The 21,052-nt window shown below is 33.1% G+C and overlaps 1 protein-coding gene across 1 annotated transcript; it reads left to right on the top strand.

The window, feature by feature from the left end:
• The first annotated feature begins 275 nt into the window (after window positions 1–275).
• On the top strand, window positions 276–13,433 carry LOC117327666 (BTB/POZ domain-containing protein 10-like). Its single transcript, XM_033884745.1, has 10 exons — window positions 276–354; window positions 1,566–1,749; window positions 2,437–2,862; window positions 3,911–4,013; window positions 4,170–4,290; window positions 4,870–4,967; window positions 6,070–6,169; window positions 7,236–7,346; window positions 7,763–7,816; window positions 8,439–13,433. The coding sequence occupies exons 2-10, from the start codon at window positions 1,631–1,633 to the stop codon at window positions 8,699–8,701; spliced, it is 1,395 nt and encodes a 464-aa protein (XP_033740636.1). The 5' UTR covers window positions 276–354; window positions 1,566–1,630; the 3' UTR covers window positions 8,702–13,433.
• The last annotated feature ends 7,619 nt before the right edge of the window (window positions 13,434–21,052 follow it).

Below are 21,052 nucleotides of genomic sequence, written 5' to 3' on the forward strand. Positions count from 1 at the left end.
GATAGCTGATTTAAATGAGTTTGTGGTGGGGCATGAGACCATATGTCATCTAGGCTGGTGGTAATTTGTTCCACTCAACTAGTGCTGTGATATATTTATGTTGTTGTTTAAATATCTGTTTTGATTTATGTCGAAATACAAGCTCTTTCGACTTATGTTACTCCGTTGTGTATATTCGACGTAAAATAAAGTCTCTTGAATTCATTATATTCTCTCGTGCTATCAAATAGTAGTGTGCCGCCTGGTCAATCGCTATATTACCTCCCTTGATTACTGCAATTACCCACAATTCCAACTTTAATGGCAGCACTTGCTGTCAATATTTTGCATTGTGTTGCTTTTAAATGTAAATCTGTAAGTATTGACATCAATTTGATTGAGTTTGTTTTGGGAGATGTTGATAATTTGACACAATATTTAATTTGATTTTGCGGTTCATCACTATCTGAAACTGTTTCAATTGTTACATCCGGGAAAAAGATGATGCTGTAGGGTTTTCTGAAGTTACGGTCGTGAGTTTATATGACATATAAGTTTAATTTGTGAATATGTTAAACATAAGATTATTTCCAACGTAGCCCCAGACACTAACAATCATTCTAAACAATTTAAAACAAAGCTATTCAAAAGAAACATTTAAAGTACACAACAGGGGTTTAGATTTCTAACAAAAATAATTACTCATATATAGATCTATATAACGTACTGCAATGTACTGTATGCATTTAACGTTATTTTTATATTGTATGACAAAAATATCATGTTAATTAAGTTTTAAACTAATTGGTTTGTAATTCAGTGATCAGCAATATCACTGTATGAATTAATTTCAGACATAATGGGACTCATTGAGTCATTAAATTCTTACCAAGAAAATATATGAAAGTAAATGTCTCTTTGTAAGGCTACATTATTGCTGTTATAGTCCATGTTATACAAAATGCCACACAACCTACATTATTCAAGCTCAGCATAATAGTTTTATTTTTATTAAATTCTTACCAAGAAAATATATGAAAGTAAATGTCTCTTTGTAAGGCTACATTATTGCTGTTATAGTCCATGTTATACAAAATGACACACAACCTACATTATTCAAGCTCAGCATAATAGTTTTATTTTTATAACCCCCCCCCCCCCCCCCCCCCCCAAAAAAAAAAACAACAAAAAAACATGTGTACAACAGACCAGATTTTTACATTGCTACTCTTACCAAACACTTCATTCCAGATCTACATGTACCTGTTGACTAGCCTAGCCTGATTTTTCTATGGCCCAGACACCATGTGCACTACTATATGAAAACATGGAATTCTCAAACATCCTTTGGTGTTGCTAAGATAGATTTTGGTGCAGATAAAGTAAAATCAGACATGACATAACACCAACCTTATATTTATGGATAAATGAGATATTTATTTAGCATAAAACACCCATTTAGTCCCATATTGATGTTCTATTTCGTTCGTGTAGGCCCTCACTTTATGCTTGTCTGAATTTTTTAAACCAATTTATGAGCATGCGCAATATCATGCAGTATAACTCTTTGATTTCTTTGTCCACAGATAACACACTGATCAGTTGCACAGATATGGAGCATACTTGGTAGTCATCCCCGTCATATAGTGGGATGGCTTACCGTCGACACCGACATCAAAACAGACACAATTACGACAGCAACACTGATAGTGATACTGATTATTACTCCGAGACGGACGACAGGAAGAAAACCTGTATTAAACGTACCAGGTAACTAAATTCTGGTTTTTAAGGTATTCCTCATTAATTGTACTCTGATATTTAACTTATTCATAAATTGATATTAAATGTAATGTTGTGAATATATAGGTAATTAAATACATTTAACTCATCTCAAAATTCAGTTATCATGAGATATATATAATCAGTAAAATAAGAAATTCTCAGGCTATCATGATAGGATTATACATACCTGGAAATATCAATAGACTTTTTGTTTATAAACTGGTTATAGATGTGCAAGATTTGTGTCTGAAACGGAACAAGAGGGCCCTTAGACTCTTGCACATCTATGACCCGGTAATAAACTAAAGCGTAGCTGAATCAACCTTTACACATAGTAGCTGAATTGACTTGTATACTGTTTGCCATCTCAGTGCAGATAGATTATATAGTGTAGACAGGAAAACCTGTTGATTTGATTTCAATTTCTAGCAAATAATATACCAAAGTTATAATGCAGTTTGAATTTATGGTTCATTTGTCTGATGAAGATGAGAGAGTAGTCACTAAAACATTAGCTCAAATCACACACTGGTTGTGTATATACCAAAGTCTATTCATATTATTGAAACTTTCCAAGCTGAAGAACATGCATGATATACCTGGAAATGTTTATCATGTAGTTAAGTATTTTGCGATTAATTATACTTATGATCTTTTGAAATACTTTTTCAGCTCTCTTGGGGCCCCAAAATCTAAACCATGCCTTGTTAACCGTGCCAGAACTCTAAGTTTGGAAAATACTAGTAGTAACGAAGACGGAGACGTTCACCACTTGAGTACAGGTGATGAGGAATTCGTCATGACAAGTCGGCCATCTCTCCCCTCTAACGCTGTCGGTGCAAGGCACCGGGTGTACCAAGGGGTTGCATGCCATACCCAGCCTGCCAGACAAGTCAACTACTTCCAATCATACAGAAATGACCCATCCAATTTTTCCTTCCCACCTGACATGAGTGAGGCCCAGGGAGCTGGTATGATGAACCCAGGAAACAACAGTCCACGTGTGTCAGGAGAACGACTGACACTGGTGGTGGACGAAACACGCTTTGTTGTAGATCCAGATTTACTGAGGAAACATCCCAACACTATGCTAGGAAGGTATTACATATAATCAAAGGTTGTCTGGATGTATATCGTAAACATTTTTGGGGGAAATTTATATCAGGACTGTTAAAAGTCAAAATGAAATAACATGGAAGATTAATGCTTCCCATCCTGCCAAATGTCGTCGCTGCACTGTTCACATGAGGTTCTTCAAATTATCAACATCAATATAGCTGCCATTAATGTTTCACATGCATCAGACTAGGCCTACTTACAATTTATTTTTGGAGCAGACTTGACTGCAAATTACCATGAAGATGGTTTAGACATTTATTTGTTCTTATAATATTTATAATGCAGCTTTACCTTGATTATTACAATGATTATGATATGATTTCTGAAAACAATGTAGTTTGGCCACTGCAGGTAGGTTGAGTGACAACGTTTAACACCTGGCCCCTAAGTAGCAGTCAGACTTTGTTACAGTTGAGTGGCTCTTTTAATTGATGTAGGGGTATTTTAATATTAATGTCACCAGACTTAGCCAATATAACTTGTTTATTTAGTCTGAACAAGGTATACATAGGCCTGATATATACTGATGGTCCAAATGTGAAGCATCAGCTTGATGCAACGTTGCAAAAGTTGTATGTCTAATTGAATTTTGCTGCATATTTGACTTGTGGTCTGTCTTTAATAGACGCTCTGTATTTATCTGAGCCTCACTCACTTTGCTGTTATTTATATCTGTTCTCTAATGTAAATTTTGTTATGTTTTTATGGGCATTTTTGAAGCCAGTTATGTGTTGAAAGTTGAAAATCTGAGCATTATATATATACTATGTAAACTCCATGACAGGAAACAATATAGTACATACTGTTGTGTATCAGACAATGACAAGTGAGGTTCTACTGCCTTTTAAACACACAAGTTATTTATGTTAATAACTTGACATGATGTGTTGCAGGGTTATATACGTTAAATCTGCTGCAATATGAAGTATATACATGGAAGAATAAAATTCATGGCAATGTTAATTTCATCAATATGTGCTGAGCAGTTGAATCATACATGGTTAATTTGGTTTCATTTTGTTTTCAGAATGTTCACTTCTTCTTTGGAGAACAATATTACTCGCCCAAATGAGAGAGGTGAATATGAGGTAGCAGAAGGAATATCTGCAACTGTTTTCCGGTCAATTCTGGTAAGATTGTCTTTTGGAATCCTAATTGTTTTGCATGAAAATTGATATTTTATATCATGTTATATGTGTTTGTGATATTTTCATATAGACCATGTATACATGTCTGTCCGTCCATCTGTTTGGACAACTGCTTATGAATCTGTGGACTGACTTCAGGATTACTACAAAACCGGCTGTGTTAGATGTCCCCCAAGTGTGACTGTTCAGGATCTGAGGGAAGCTTGTGACTATCTCCTGATTCCATTTGAGCCAGGAACTATCAAATGTCAAAACCTTAGTAAGTCATATTTTGGAATGTTTTAATATTCACCAGCCCAAATAATCAGGACTTTTGAAGTTTAACATTCATATAAAGTTATCTTTTGGAAGATTTCAACTGTACTTTTCTTCAGCACTTCAATGAAAGTGACAAGAGAAAAGTAATAGATAAAATTTATGCAAAGAATTCAAAATTTAATGTAGATCGAAGTATACATTGAAAATACATATACATGTACATAAATATATTGAATAAATTTTTTAAACACTCATATCAATATGACTGCAAAGATATGTTACTCCCATATTAGATACAGTTTAATTTTGTGGGGCTAATATTTCACATTGGACCCAGTTGGAAAGTAATTCATGTTTACTCCTGCAACACCGCATTGTAAACATTTCGCAGTAATTAGAGGACACATCTTTACATTTGTGTTTATACAAAACATTTACAGTTCATGTTATAAATAATTGCTAGGAATTTATTTTTGCACTACATTCAATGATAAACTTACAGTACATGCCAGTCGGGGAAGGTCTTGAGACAGGTTAAACTCCAATGGATGAAATAATAAGTCATTTGCTTTCATCGCAGGAGGATTTTTACATGAGCTGTCCAATGAAGGAGCTCGACAGCAGTTTGATATTTTCTTGGAGGAGATGATCATGCCACAAATGGTTCATTCTGCACAGGTAATAAAGTTACATAGCATGATGTCTTTAAATCCCATGGTCATGTGTAGTTACCTTGATATTACTATTAACTTGCTGTGTAAACTCAGCATTAGCTATAAATTATTGTTATTAACATAAGTTTGCTAAAAAATATATAAAGATAGACAAGTATATTTTATCAATTTATCAAATTTTGACAAGATGAGCACAAATAATTGAAATAATTGTCTTCCATCATATCATAAGATATACATTTCCTTAAAACCTCAAGAAAAAAAAGCAACTGACAATAAGCCCTTGCTTGGCAATAAGCCTCCTCCCCTAAAATCCATTTACGTTCTACTATGGGTAGAGGGGAGGTTGCTGCTTTAGAAGACACACATGTGGCAACAACCACCGGTAGGAAGCAAAGACTTTATTTAAGAATGTGGAAATTCAAGAGAGCAATGTGAGGTCTATTGTTTATCTTGGATTGAAATAACATAATAGTTGATAAAGGACAGCTTGTTATTATTAAAGATTTACTTGTATCTTAAGTTTATGAAATATGTATTGATATAAACAAGGCCAGTGGGGACATATATATGTAATGGAAATTTAGGGCTGTTTCAAAATTATCCATGTGAGACAGATGGGAGGCCCTTTTTCCAGAGATACAACATCCATCAAATATTTAAACATATTTAGTATAAAAACTGCAAGAAAAATGAGATTCTCTTTGGCAGTAATGAAAGATGGCTGTTAAAAATGCTGTTCCATCTTTGATGATAATAATTTGTTCATTCATGGTAGGAGCAAAAATCCTGGATATAGTCTTTGAAAATCGTGGTCAAATGTAAATATTAGCATATAACTGTGTTCAGTTAGAAGTTATGATATGGGCTGATGAATGCCAACTCGACAAAGACAAATCCAACATGAAGCGCTTGCACGCTTCATGTAATTTGCCTTGTCCAGTTGGCATTCATCAGCCCATAACTTCCAACTTAAATGCTTCAATAAATTTGAAGAATTGAACCAACAGTCTAACTCTAACAGATAACTAATATATAGAAGCCTTTTTTCAACAGAGAAAGAAATAGTTTATGAAAGATGTTTAAATGTTGTTTATCCTCTACAGACAGGTGATAGAGAATGCCACATAGTAGTTCTAGTGGAGGATGATGTTGTGGATTGGGATGAGGAATACCCTCCACAGATGGGAGAGGAATACACACAAAGTAAGTACTTCATATATTAAAGACTTGTAGAATCTTTCACCCCCTTGGGGATGAGATGAGGGATCTCAACCCGAGGGGGAAAATTCTTATGTTGCCAAGTGTTTAGAAGCTTAAGAATCTCACCCCCAGAGATGAGATCCCCCTGTCTCTCTCCCAAGTGGGTGAATGGTTATTTTTCTCTTACCCTATTGATGTTACATCAATGCAAAACAATGTTGCCATGGTATGATTGAAGTGTCAATGTGATGTCAATGTATTGTAGACGTGACATCATTGAATTGTTGTTCTGACAACATGATACTGTTGGCATGCAATATTTGAGAACATGCAAAAAGGACAAAATAGCTTTTTTCAAACCTTGGTTGAAGTAAAAACATCTCACACTGGTAAAATTGTGGATATCCCTGACCAGGATAAGACATGTTTTTCTATTAGTCTGAGTGTAATTTTAAATGACATCTAATAGGGAAATCTTGAAGGTAATGGCTTCGAGGAATAATTTGATACATGTCAAATTCATTGGTAAATTTTAGCTAATACAAATTGACTAATATTAATCCTGTCTCCCTTTTGACAAGTAATTGTACGTGATGCAGAGAAAAGTTCCAACAATTAATACTGTAACATTGGTTTTGTTTAATATATCTATTATACCACAGTGGATAACTTTGGAAATGGGCAATGAAGTGATTTGTTAATTGTTAACACACAAAAAAATGTCAGTATTTTATTGACTTTTCACTCAGTTTTTTAAGATGATTCATCTTGAAAAGTGTATTGTGTTATATTGTATTTCTTTAGTAAGATCTCGTGAAAAGTACTTGATTTAAAGTCAAGAAAAAGTTGTTGTCAGAAATCAGTTTTTAATGAAAATACAGACACTGTACATTTGAAATTTTAATTATTGCATTTGGTTGTATTCAGTAATCTTTCAGATAAATTACTAACAAAGAATGGTCAAGATTGATTACAAACTGATAAATGATAAAAATCATCTATAATTTCGTTTTAGATTTGATTTTCTCTGGATTTATTTTATTAAACATTATATTCATATTTTTTACAGTTATCTACAGTACTTCCATGTATAGGTTTTTCAAATATATAGAAAACAGAGATGTTGCAAAGCAGGTTCTGAAAGAGCGAGGCCTGAAAAAGATACGACTCGGCATTGAAGGTGTGTTACAGATTTAAACCTTTGTTCTTACTACAATGATGTACTTTAGTTACTTCAAAGAGATTTAAAATGCACATGTCTTGTAGTGGAATTGATGATATTAAATTTGGAATTGATATAACTCTTTATTATTTTTAAAATTAAGTATTAAGTAAATGTTTGTGAATGAATGAATGAAGTGAGTGAATTAATAATGTATTGAAAAATTAAAGTCAGTGTATTTAAAATGCATGTATTAAGTGATTGTTCTGGTAAAATCATTCTAAGGAACTCTCGTCATTGAATTTAGGGGAAATTAGAAGCTTTTGATTATTAAGGATATAAAAGCCTCTGAAATGTCATGTTCTGCTTGTTGTGTACAAAGTTGTCGTGTCTTCTTTAAAATGTTCGTTATCACTGATGATGTTGGTTTTCAGGGTACCCTACCTACAAGGAGAAAGTTAGGAAGCGACCAGGTGGAAGACCAGAGGGTAAGAATGAAAAAGTTTTTATTATGTCCTTGCCAAAGGTTTTCATTATGTCCTTGCCACAATAAGGTCTGAGGAATAACACCCATTCCACACATTTATCTTTTCAATCCATCATCAATTCGGTTAATAATTCCATGCATTCATTGATAGTGGTACGATTTTGATATTTTGCATGAAAGGTCTGTTGTCCATCCTCAATGCAGTGCAGTTAAATTTTGCTCCATTTCCATTGAAGTTGGAGCAAGATATACTTACAAAAATTCAAGTTTCTCAACATTTCTCTGTTAAATGTTGAGCTATGCATTAAACAGATCTGCTTCAAAATTTACACTTAAACAATGTACAATGTAACTTTGTAGTGTTTTGGTGTAAATCTGGCCAGTTCTACCTTAAATAGGAGAATATAAAGTATTGATCTGATGTAAAAGTCTACTTGATTCAGTATAACATGATACATTATAGTCATTCAAATATTTTCTTTAAAATACCTTATAGTGTATCCAGTACCTGTGTTGATACTTAATGTGGGCTTTTAATAAAAGATGGACATGTCTATGGTGTTTTGAAATTTCAAACCAGTATGTATTTTAACTGTTTTACAGAATCTCAATTGATATTTCAGTGATATACAACTATGTCCAGCGCCCATTCATTCGAATGTCCTGGGAGAAGGAAGAAGCTAGAAGTCGACATGTGGATTTTCAGTGTGTCAAAAGCAAGTCAATCACCAATCTGGCCGCAGCCGCTGCAGACACACTCCAAGACCAGGGCTTGGTGCAACAGCAGCACCTGCAAGATGGAAGCATCAATGTCATTCCTCCCCAACCCTCCCCCTCAGAGCCCTACCCCGGGGTCCAAATCCCACCTGAGGGGGATGCAGAGTAAGGATCCTGGGTTATTAGAGATAACACAACCCATGGTAGATGATGTAGGACAAGACTCGAATGTATTCCATGAGAGAGCCTGTACTGCAAGACTATCACCCCGCATCACTTGTTCAACAGGGCTTATGCACTGCTTTCACAAATACTTGCTCAAACTAATCAAAGGGAAGAGATGATCAATTTGATAAATACCTTATAAACTTGTAGCAAATTAGCAGATAATGTTTTGTTTTATACAGTATAAAGTATCATTTATCATGCTGATTGTTAAATAATCAAAATAAGTTATTCTACTAGTTTAGATATATTTCTATCAATTGGCTATTTATCATGTTGATGTAACTTGATTTTAGCATTCACATTTTAAAGTTTAACAAAAACCATAAGCCTTGTGATTTATTCCTACCAAAACTTTCATGTTTTTTGCCATGAAAGCATCATTAATAGCATGGTGTCTGGTGTCACACTGTGTTGTGATTTTTTCAGCTAAAGTAACTGCTTCCAGCATTAAGCAAATATTTATATCACCACAACTGCTGTTTATTACAGAGGTTAAGAGTCTTGAATCAACCACACATATTATAATATACATCGCTGCCAGAGTGTGTAAATAGAAGGTAGGAATACAATTTTTTTTCATCAGAGTCATTGGTAACAAAGGAAAATCAAATTGAGGGAATTGTGTCCTCTGTTCATCTGTATATATGTGCTCAATAAATCAGTGCTATCTGTGGTGCCAGATAAGGTCTACATATATCAACATGTCTTTAGAGAATGTATACAGGGTATATCACAATTTCTGAAACTAAAATTAAAACTGTTTTTGAAAGAAACGGGCACCAACACAAAAAAAACCTCTTTTTACTTTGATGTAACATCAAATGTTTATGCAATTGTAATTTGCTTTCCAAACTTGTATCATTTCTGTCACGAATAAGTGATAGCTGTGCTTCTAATATAAACCTTTTTTCAGAATATCGGGCACAAGTAGATGTTGGACATATTTCAAGTTTATTCTCCATGTTATAGAAAAATATTGATATTATAAATAACTCGCTGGCAAAAATGTAATCTAACTGTATATGTGTTCTTATAATGCTTTGATTATAAACATGCTCGACACTTATAAAATCTATATTGTGTACTGAATGACGTTTTTGTAGGTCTGTAATAGTTGTTTCCCTTTATGCTGAAACGTACAACAAATTAGTGATGAAATGGCCAGTGGTGAGATCAAAGTTTTATCTGACTAAGTACAATATTAATCGGGTTTGTTTGGTTTTATTTTATCTTCATAATTAATAGTATCTATCATTATTTGAGAATCCTTTGTTTTTTCATTGAACATGATGAAGCTCAAATTGGCTGTGAATTGTATAGACCAGCTGTTCACACTGCTTTCAATCCTCTTAGTAATCATATTTGAAGTCAAGCAAAGATAGGTCTTAAACAGAATGTCTGAAAATAACATACCTTTTTTACAGCCAGTTTTTTCATTCCGACATTTCAGATATTAGCAGTTTTTGAGCATGTTCAAACTATAGACATGCCTGCTAGGCATGAAGATAAGACACTGATTTTTGATAGTAAAGACGAAAAACTTGATTGACTGTTAATTGATCCTTATCAGCTGATTTCTGATTGACTGTTAATTGATCCTTATCAGCTGATTTCATTACTTCATTTAAACGTTTCCGTTAATAAAAGTAGAATAATTGAATAAACTATTATTTTTTTGGTTTTGGCAATATGTATACATGCACATGAAATCATTGAAGTTAGACATCTATATACGGTTATTTATATGCTTCGCTAATAAAATTAACAGTGAATGTTCTCTTTGTGTATTTGAAATTAAACATGGTATTCTTATTGTGCTTGAAATATATCTGTCATATTAAAAGTATGTTAATTTTAAGAAATCCATATATGATTTCATATACTTATGCCATCAGTATATTGTATTTATGTTATTGATATTATAAGACTATAACTTTCTGTACATTGCCATTATTTTAATGTTTTTGTTCTCAAAGTAGTAAAAAAATCATATGTAAAGTGAAATTTGTTTATTTGATGGTAAGATCAATGATTTTACGAAATGTTCTGTAAGTAAGTCAAACATATTCCAGTTGTCCCTACCCATTCCATGATATGTGTGGAATAGAGCACATGATGTACTCTTATGGTCAAGGTCATCGACTCGGGTTACAGTGTGAGAGTGATCTTTGATCCAGCTATGGAGTAGCAAACCCAAGCATCAGAATGTATAGTTTGTTTAAGTATAATGACTAGACTTGTACCTTTTTACATGTGTTACACATGTGTCACTATTATAAATGGGGTAGTTTAGCACTGGTGCTGTAAGTCTGTCAAAACCAGTATTCTGATTTATGCATTGAAACCTGAAACTATTGATTAACTTAAACTAGCAATTAGTGCTGGCATTACAAGCAGTGTATATATTGTAACTTTTAACATGTATGACTTTAACATGAATGTTTCCCCTTAATGGTACTTATATTAACATGATCTGATAAACATGTACCTGAGCAATATCAATAGGTTCTTTTTTTTGTACATTTAAACTGTGTTGAAGGAAAATTTCATTGAGTATATTTGAAAGTTTTATAAGATGGATATCTTCAAAGGATATGAAATTTCTACTAATGTAATATCAATATCCTATAATTCCATTGATGTGACATGAATATCTAGAATTAAAACAAAAATATGACAATGCTTGGCTACTGAACTTAAGGTGAGGATATTGTTGAAATAAATTTGTAAGCCAAGTGTAAAGTGCTTTACTGCGGAGTGGAACAACATTGTGTACAATAGTATACTTTGTATATTAGCTTGGTGAAAGCTATGTTTTGTGATGACCAGCAAGTCATGTGATTACTATGCAGCTGTGTGACACGCCCTCTTGCTGGTATATGACACATATCCATTGTAGAAGAGAAATTAAAACGTTTTTGTATTTTGAATATATTGCCTAATTGTGGTATGAGATAGATTTTATAAGAATCGGTGATGATATGGTATTGACATCTGTCTTTATAACCATGTGATATTGTCTGCATATTGAGAAATGGAATGTATATTTTGAATTGTTTTGTTGTCGTTCAATATAACTTGTATTGTGAGATACCTAGTATCATGTATGGTACAAACAGCACTCTCTGTGTGGCGTTCATTGGAGGAGAAAGCCACTTTCCCTAAATATCTGGAAGGGGTTGTAGGTTGTGTGATATACTGTACACTGAAGGAAGTACAGAATTTAACCTTATCTAGACTTGGAATATTGACATCAGAATATTATTAATTTGCTATACAAATTGTATAATTATGTTAGATATGTATCATTTTGGAAAGCTTTTGAGTGGTTTTCCTTGTAAATAGCTTTCAATAGCTACATGTATCCAAATACGCACATGATTATAATTTTTTCTGCATTTGCTATTGAAAAAGCTATATTAATAGCTAACCTCATAAAATCTACAATAGTCAAAAGAAAGGAATAAAATCTACAATAGTCAAAAGAAAAGAACAAATATAAAAAAAAATTACCATTTGGTTCCGTATATTTTGTTAACCCCATATTTCACCGACTTTGTAACTGATTCCATAGTTTGGAACTTGGTAAAGGTGTACCTGAAAATAAATCAAGATGTGTTTGTGATTGCAGCATGATGGTAGATGGAGTACCTTTGTATGATAAATGACTTATTTATTCGCTAAAACTTAAGTCAAAAAAATCTTTTTCTGTTATTATTAGTAGAATTTATTTGAAAATGGAAAAAGCAAGCACAGCTTAATTTGTAATATGATGCTATTTAGACATAGCATGACACTGCCCCGATGAGTATGCTTACCCATATTGCAGTATAACTGGAAAATGTTTCATTTAATAGTTCTTCTATCAATTTCTCAATATTTCCTATTGTAGTTTAGCAGTGTATGTCAATTCATGATTGTTTTCGGGTTTTGTGTCTACTTTCTAAAAACAATTTCTTCAAATTCAAACTTTTCTTCAGAAAGTGAAATAACACACCAGTCTTTCCCAAACATCTTGATAAGTTTAATATAATATGTTATTACTGTATAATTATGTGTTCTAAACTGAAAAAGAGAAAACAAGGTAGCACAAGTGATTTCCTGTATGATCTACAATCTTTGTAGCAATTTGGGTAACATGCTGAAAGCAAGGGGAAGCTATGGTGCATTGTTAACTGTCTTGTTTATCATCTGTTGGATGTTATTTTTTTTTTCATTTGCAGTAGAAAAGTACCACTAGTATAATGTATTTATATCAATGTGTGACTGAAACGGCCTGTTGTCTTGGTCAGAAGGATGAAGTCACTTAAACATATTAACATAGATTTTGGATAAATTGTGTTCAAGTTTGAAAGGAGGTTTTGACTGTAAGGTGTCTCCAAAGATAATTCCTTTGTTTTATGTTATTAGGAATTTAGGATACTGCTGTATTAAACTATTTATATCCAGGAGATATGAATAGGACTATTTATTGAAATTGTGTATGTGATTATTTTGTTCTCTTCAAAGCAATGTTAGGAAATATTGAAGTTTAATCCGGTAATTTTTGTGTATTAATACATTTTTGTCACACAATTTATCTAAGATTAAAACAAATCTTTTAATTATATCTTGGGTATTTTGAATGATTTGCCAGATCGAAGCATCAATAAATATCTTTTTGATAAAACCAATAGTTTTAGATTTTTTTTTTCCATTGGCCCATTTGATTTTCAAATCGCCTTTCGTCTGTAGTCAGTCCATCAGTCTGTCAGGGAAGCAATGAATACTGATATTTCTGAAGAAAAAAAAAGACAAGAAAAAAAAACCCCAAAAAAAACAAAAAACTGATACATGAAGCTAGAATCATGTTCAATACTATGCAAAAGATGTGCAAGTCATGAAACTAAAATATATTACCGAACTGTGAACGACATTGTAACTCAATTTCTCCATTGTGTTTCAGAACGCCATTTGCCTTTTAAATCTTGGAAAAGAAAGCTCTCATGATAAGTGAACAAATTTAATGTATACGTTCCGTTAGGGAGGAATTACGGCAGCAAAAGACAAGTGTTTATTAGAAGTGAAGTTTTTAGGAGCTTGTGTTAAAGATCGATAAAAAGTTCTTTGGAGTTCTTCGAAACCCACATACTGAAATTATTTTTTCGAGACTTTAAGGGACATGTTCAGGTATAGCAGAAAGATGGTTTTTCCCAACCTTTATGGATGCCTTCAGTGTATAATTGTATGTATGAAATGCATCAAACTACACACCAAACTTTATTTTCTTAGAAATTTCAAGACGATTGCGTTAAATGTGCATCTATAACGTTATTCAATACAACATCTATGAAACACGGGGATATGCATAAAATGCACGTTCGAATTATGGAAATGCAATTTAGTATACGATATCTTACAGACATTACACCAGATGCCAAATTACCGTATTTGACCTAATAAGGGCGCCTGCCCTAATAAGGGCGCCCCTACCTTTTTTCAAGGAAATAAATCTTTGACTGAGTGTCAAAATGGTGTTCAAAAGTAATAATTTATGAGAAATATTTTGCTACTTTATGTGTTCAATTTTCTTCAGCAAATTAAGTAACTGGAACACATGTTTTCGCCACATTTTGTGTATTCCTACAGGCTATAGATGACATGTCAGTGCAAAGAGCACCCAAAACTAAACACACATACAAATATTTACTTACCATCTTTATTTGATGATAAACTAAAGACTTCATTCTTGTTGATAAATAACTTTTGTTCAGAACAGAAAGCTAGTAAAAGACATTGTAAATCAATTATAGGTCAAAGAAAACGATGTCTGATATGATCTGGGAAATTACCTGTTTCTATAAATAGAACACAAAAGAGTTCCATTTAACATAAATGGTGGAACACACGTTCTTTGGTCTAAAGATCAGCTGGCATGGTTTACAAGTTTACAGGAATATTCAAGTGTTGTTTAAGCTTAATATATGATAATGAATAGATATCGTCATCTGGAATAATTTTATGACTGAATATTTTACCGTTTCCACAACCTTGGGTATTCTGCTATAAGGTATAGTCTGTTTCATAAAACTTCAGAATAACTAATCTTAATAAGGGCGCCCCCACTGTCAATTACTCGCGCCCTGCGCCCTTATTAGGTCAAATACGGTAGATATCGTGTATACTGTGTAAGATATCCAATTTTCTTCCCAAGATATCTTATATGTTACACAAGATATATCATTTTCTTTAAATGATACCTTATTTAATAACTTACAATTAAAGATATGGTATATCTCATTGACTACATACGATATTTCATATACTTATTATTGATAAATTTATCTTATTTAATTTCTATCTAACATATCTCATCTTATATATGAGATATCTTTTGTAGTGTATGTCACAAATACTGTTTATCTTAAATTGGATATCTTAAACAGTATACTATTATATGAAACATATTGTATACTATAAAACTTTATATATAGCATATAACATAGCTTCAAGAATTTGATGAAACCTTAAAGAGCAACGTTGCACGTTATACAATATGTATTCTTGATATTACATGGATTTTAATTTACATGGTGTTGTCGTTGAAACAGAAGATCCCCGTCTCGCCGGAATCCATACTACAAATAGTTAAGATCAGTGCGTCTTTGGTCCTGTCACAATAAACACGTTAACCACAAAGTATCCTTATATGTTAAACATGATTTATTTAATAGCGCGCTTCATTAAATTTGCCGTTGTCCAGTCGGCATTCATTAGTCCATGAATGAAATCTGAATGCATTTTAATGCTTATATTGATCACTTATGATTTTAAATCCCTTTTCTCTATTTATTAATAGAATTCAAATTTTCCCGCCTTTACCGTCCACAAGTACTGCCAACCGCATACCCATGTTCTTCCGTTTATATGCGTTTCATTCAAAAAGACTTATTGGTTTTCCTGAGTTATCTTATGAAGGAAGAACTTCATTTTATTAGCAAGACATACATTAAAAAATTGGGTCTCCAGTTTCGATAAGCTCGTTTCCCTTTGGTACAGTGCAACATAGTTATGCCACATTGCTTTTGAGTTAATGTGTATTTTTAAATAATTAATAACCTAATGAAAAAAAAAAAAAAAACGCTGTGCCAGAGAACTTTATTTTGAATTGTTTGAAGTGTAACTGTTTAACATTGCTTTCTACCTTTCATTTTATACCACACGTCGATTAAGTTCTAAATGCGTTTTGATTGGTTGACACGATGACCTTTGACCGGGACTATTGTTTAATTACACGGTTCAATGCGTTTCGATTGGTTAACACTTGAAGGCCCCTTCACAACGCCGACTTGTAACGATTTTTAATAAATTGTAATTTTTCCATATATCTCCAAAATTGTCAGTTTTGCATATTAATCAGCTGCATGTTAATTTTGGTAATATCCTTATACTGCACCTGATAATGTGAAAAGAACATGCGTTGACACAAAACAGGTTAATTCATCCTCAGAATAGCTTTTTTATTGAGGTAGAAACAAGTCACTCAAACACGTGGTTGTTTTGTATTTCTTTCACTTTCGTTAGTTATTTTTCCAAAGTTATAAAAACACATATCTGAAGTCGGTTAAGGGTTATAACCCGATAGGAATTCGGTTACAGATGAACACTCATTTGTGGAATATAATGGATGATATTAGTGTTAACACGACAACAAATGACCTCCCTCTCTGTGTACAGTGAACAGTTTGGCGATTCCTATTGTCTCTGGGCTTTATTATTATTCGCGTTCTTGTTACTGACGTTTGCTTATATTTTCTTTCTTTTCTTGTTACATTTTTCTCCGCAGTTCTTGTTGTTTTTAATTGCATTGTTTCATTTTCTTCCTAATTCCTGTTTCATCTCTCTTCTTTTTCTACATTTTGTTTGACTCACGTCTCCTATTGTTTTTTCCTTTCTTTAACACCTTAAATTATATCCTGCTGCCTTTATATGTTTAATTTACTATAATATTTATGTTTCTCATTAGTTCCTGTCGGTGTCTTTCAAGTTTTCTTTCTCTATCAGTTCCTGTAGATGTCTTTGGGCGTTTCAATTCTCCTTCAATGTCTATTCAGCTTCTGTCGTTTTGTTTTCCGTCGGTTCCTGCAATTCATTCAATATTCAGTATTTTGTCCATGTGATTTATTCATACATTTGTTTATATACGTAAAATTAATAAGTAACACTGTGGATAATAAATATATCGAGGAAGTATCACCGAGATGGTAAGGGTTATCTCCTAGAAGGTAATTATAAGTCAACGTTGGTGACAGGCTGATTATGACAGCACTCCCTACAGCCGACGAATAACAAAGACAGACGATTTACAATATGTCAGCAATACGATAATCGTTTAAGTCCGGGTCTTTTCAAAGACTTCTTATTAATTACCGTATGACTGATATCTTTCCGAAGCTGTATGACTGAGCAATGTCTCATTTGACGAGATGCAGGTGTCTCACCGACATTTCCAACCCCGTCATTACTGTGACCTGTCAATATCTGTTATCACAATATCAACTCGCATGTCCGCAGCATACATGCACTTTACAAAGTATGAATGAATTATCCTATAAATATTATGGTTTTTTTTTAACACAACGTGAACTAAAGCGACGGACTTGATATGAACTGAGACACAGAGATAGAATATACTGATATACTGTGTTATAGATTATATTACTGTTCCTATAATTCTGTTGTGTTGTGAAGCTGACAAGGAAGCTTGCAGAATTGCCGAGTGGAAACTCGAAACAGATTACAGAGAAGACATTAGAAGAAGGGGGTAAATTACCCCGTACACTGACAATCCGTCCAAGATTATGTAGTCATTAGTGCTCGGCGCTGTGTAAGTGGGTCATTTTGTTACTTCAATGAATAGATATGTGTACACTCCAGTCTGTTTAATTGACAAATATGAAATAGACTAACCCTGTATATGTGTACATTTCAGTCGGGTTAATTGGCATATGTGTACACTCCAGTCCTTTTAATTGGCAAATACGATATAGTAGAACCCTGGATATGTGTACTCTCCAGTCCGTTTAATTGGCAAATATGAATCTTCAGTCTGTTTAATTGGCAAATATGAAATAGAATAACACTAGATATGTGTACAATCCGGTCTGTTTAATTGGCAAATACGAAATATAATAACCCTGGGTATGTGTACATTTCAGTCTGTTTAATTAGCAAATATGAAATATAATAACCCTAGGTATGTGTACTCTCCAGTCTGTTTAATTGGCAAATATGAAATAGAATAACACTAGATATGTGTACACTCCAGTCTGTTTAATTGGCAATTAAATAGAATAACCCTAGGTATATGTACTCTCCAGTCTGTTTAATTGGCAAATATGAAATAGAATAACACTAGATATGTGTGCACTCCAGTCTGTTTAATTGGCAATTAAATAGAATAACCCTGTATATGTGTACATTTCAGTCTGTTTAATTGGCAAATATGAAATAGAATAACCCTGTATATGTGTACATTTCAGTCTGTTTAATTAGCAAATATGAAATATAATAACCCTAGGTATGTGTACTCTCCAGTCTGTTTAATTGGCAAATACGAATTAGAATAACCCTAGATATGTGTACTCTCCAGTCTGTTTAATTGGCAAATATGAAATAGAATAACACTAGATATGTGTACACTCCAGTCTGTTTAATTGGCAATTAAATAGAATAACCCTAGGTATATGTACTCTCCAGTCTGTTTAATTGGCAAATATGAAATAGAATAACACTAGATATGTGTGCACTCCAGCCTGTTTAATTGGCAATTAAATAGAATAACCCTGTATATGTGTACATTTCAGTCTGTTTAATTGGCAAATATGAAATAGAATAACCCTGTATATGTGTACATTTCAGTCTGTTTAATTAGCAAATACGAATTAGAATAACCCTGTATATGTGTACATTTCAGTCTGTTTAATTGGCAAATATGAATAAGAATAACCCTGTATATGTGTACACTCCAGTCTGTTTAATTGGCAATTAAATAGAATAACCCTAGGTATATGTACTCTCCAGTCTGTTTAATTGGCAAATATGAAATAGAATAACCCTAGATATGTGTACTCTCCAGTCTGTTTAATTGGCAAATATGAAATAGAATAACCCTGTATATGTGTACATTTCAGTCTGTTTAATTGGCAAATATGAAATAGAATAACCCTGTATATGTGTACATTTCAGTCTGTTTAATTGGCAAATATGAAATAGAATAACCCTGTATATGTGTGCACTCCAGCCTGTATAATTGGCAAATATGAAATAGAATAACACTAGATATGTGTACTCTCCAGTCTGTTTAATTGGCAATTAAATAGAATAACCCTGTATATGTGTACATTTCAGTCTGTTTAATTGGCAAATATGGATAAGAATAACCATGGACATACGTACAATCCAGTCTGTTTAATTCGCAAATATGAAATAGAATAACCCTGGATATGTGTACTCGCCAATTTTAAAATATTGCCAATTCTGTATCGGTGTGTTGCCTGGTAATTCGCCACATCTGAAACATCAGTATACTGTCTGAACTGCTGTAAGAAATAGTTATATCTGAAACAGATATTTTGAATAGATTTGTGTACGGTCTGTTCTGTAAAACCTAATATTACTTGATGTGTGTTAAATTATCACATCTTAAGCAGTATTTCACAAGATGTGTGCAACGTGTGATGTTAATTATTGTCACATTTTACACATAATTCTACTAGATGTGTGCAACGTGTTCTATTAAATTGTCACTTCTGAGACATGATTTTACTAGATGTTTATAAGTTAGCCACACGTTCTAAAGACGATCTATGGCGAAATGCAACGACTTTCATCTTCATTTCCTTGACCGGTTTCAACAATGATATATCCCATCTAAGGTATTGGATTCTTTGTTCTCTAAATTAATGTCTTACATATACAGATGTAAGACGAATTAGAACTATTACAGAATAGCCGGATCATCGGTTCGCAATGAAAGAATTTACAAGGTTTCTTAACCGACCGATTACAATATGATGAAAAAATACGGTTAATGATATTATTTTGTTTTAATTAAACAGCATATACTAATTCCTCAATTACTTGAAAGGGGTTATTCAACAATGAATAATTAAATCATTATACATTTTTATCTGAATGGTTGGCGTGTCAAGAGACACTCTTAAATACTATACTCACCAGATGCGGAGTATTTAAGAGGAATTTAAAGCTTTGAAAAATGAAAATACGACACATTAAAATATTTCTTCAAACTGTAGAAAGCGGCATATACGTAATCCAAGGGAGGACTGTGCTTGTAATTAAAACCTCGTGCCTCTAGAATCAACTCATGGGAAACAGATTAAAAACGAAAAAAACTAATATGTACAGCATAATCAACACACGAGAATATGTTCACCTCAAAGCAAATTGGAGTATGTGGTGCAGTTAATGTGTGGCATCCTAATAGAATTGTTAAGATGATGTGTATCGTCAGCTCACAAGGGCGATATCCATACGAATGCGGATACAACTTTAAATACAATTGGTATATCATTGCACAAAAATATTTCTCTTAGTCAAAACATTATTAAAAAAAGGCCAAATTAAACACAAATTCTCACATACACAATGTACTTATATACATTGTATATATATATATATATATATATATGGTGACATATCTATTTTCATCTGCAGCAAGACATGTATGATGAAATAGTCCGGCTATAAGCTGGTCGCCGACGGCGCTTTCAGCTTGGATATGATTATGTGGCTCGCATTGATTTTGGTATGATATAAGTATATATAATAAACTCCTGCGATCGGAATATATCCCGAATAAGCTTAAGAGGGAGTCACTTCACAGTCGTTGTTTAGCCTCTCATACCACAGGGGATGAGCATAGTAAGGTTAATACGGCTTGAAATGGCACATCTGTGTACGGATTAAATATGTCAATAGAGACACATTAATGTATTAACACCATTCGGAAATGAGGTGTTATTCAAAGGACATCTTCTGTTAGGTTTGTGTAGAAGACTTACATCCAATTAGGGACATAGGAAACTTTCAAAGGACGTCTTCAATTTGTGTAGAAGACTTACACTCAATTAGGGACATAGGAAACTTTCAAAGGACGTCTTCAATTTGTGTAGAAGACTTACATCCAATTAGGGACATAGGAAACTTTCAAAGGACGTCTTCAATTTGTGTAGAAGACTTACACCCAATTAGGGACAGAGGAAACTTTCAAAGGACGTCTTCAACTGAG

Source organism: Pecten maximus, chromosome 5 (genome assembly GCF_902652985.1).
Source record: "Pecten maximus chromosome 5, xPecMax1.1, whole genome shotgun sequence".
Classification (NCBI taxonomy): domain Eukaryota; kingdom Metazoa; phylum Mollusca; class Bivalvia; order Pectinida; family Pectinidae; genus Pecten; species Pecten maximus.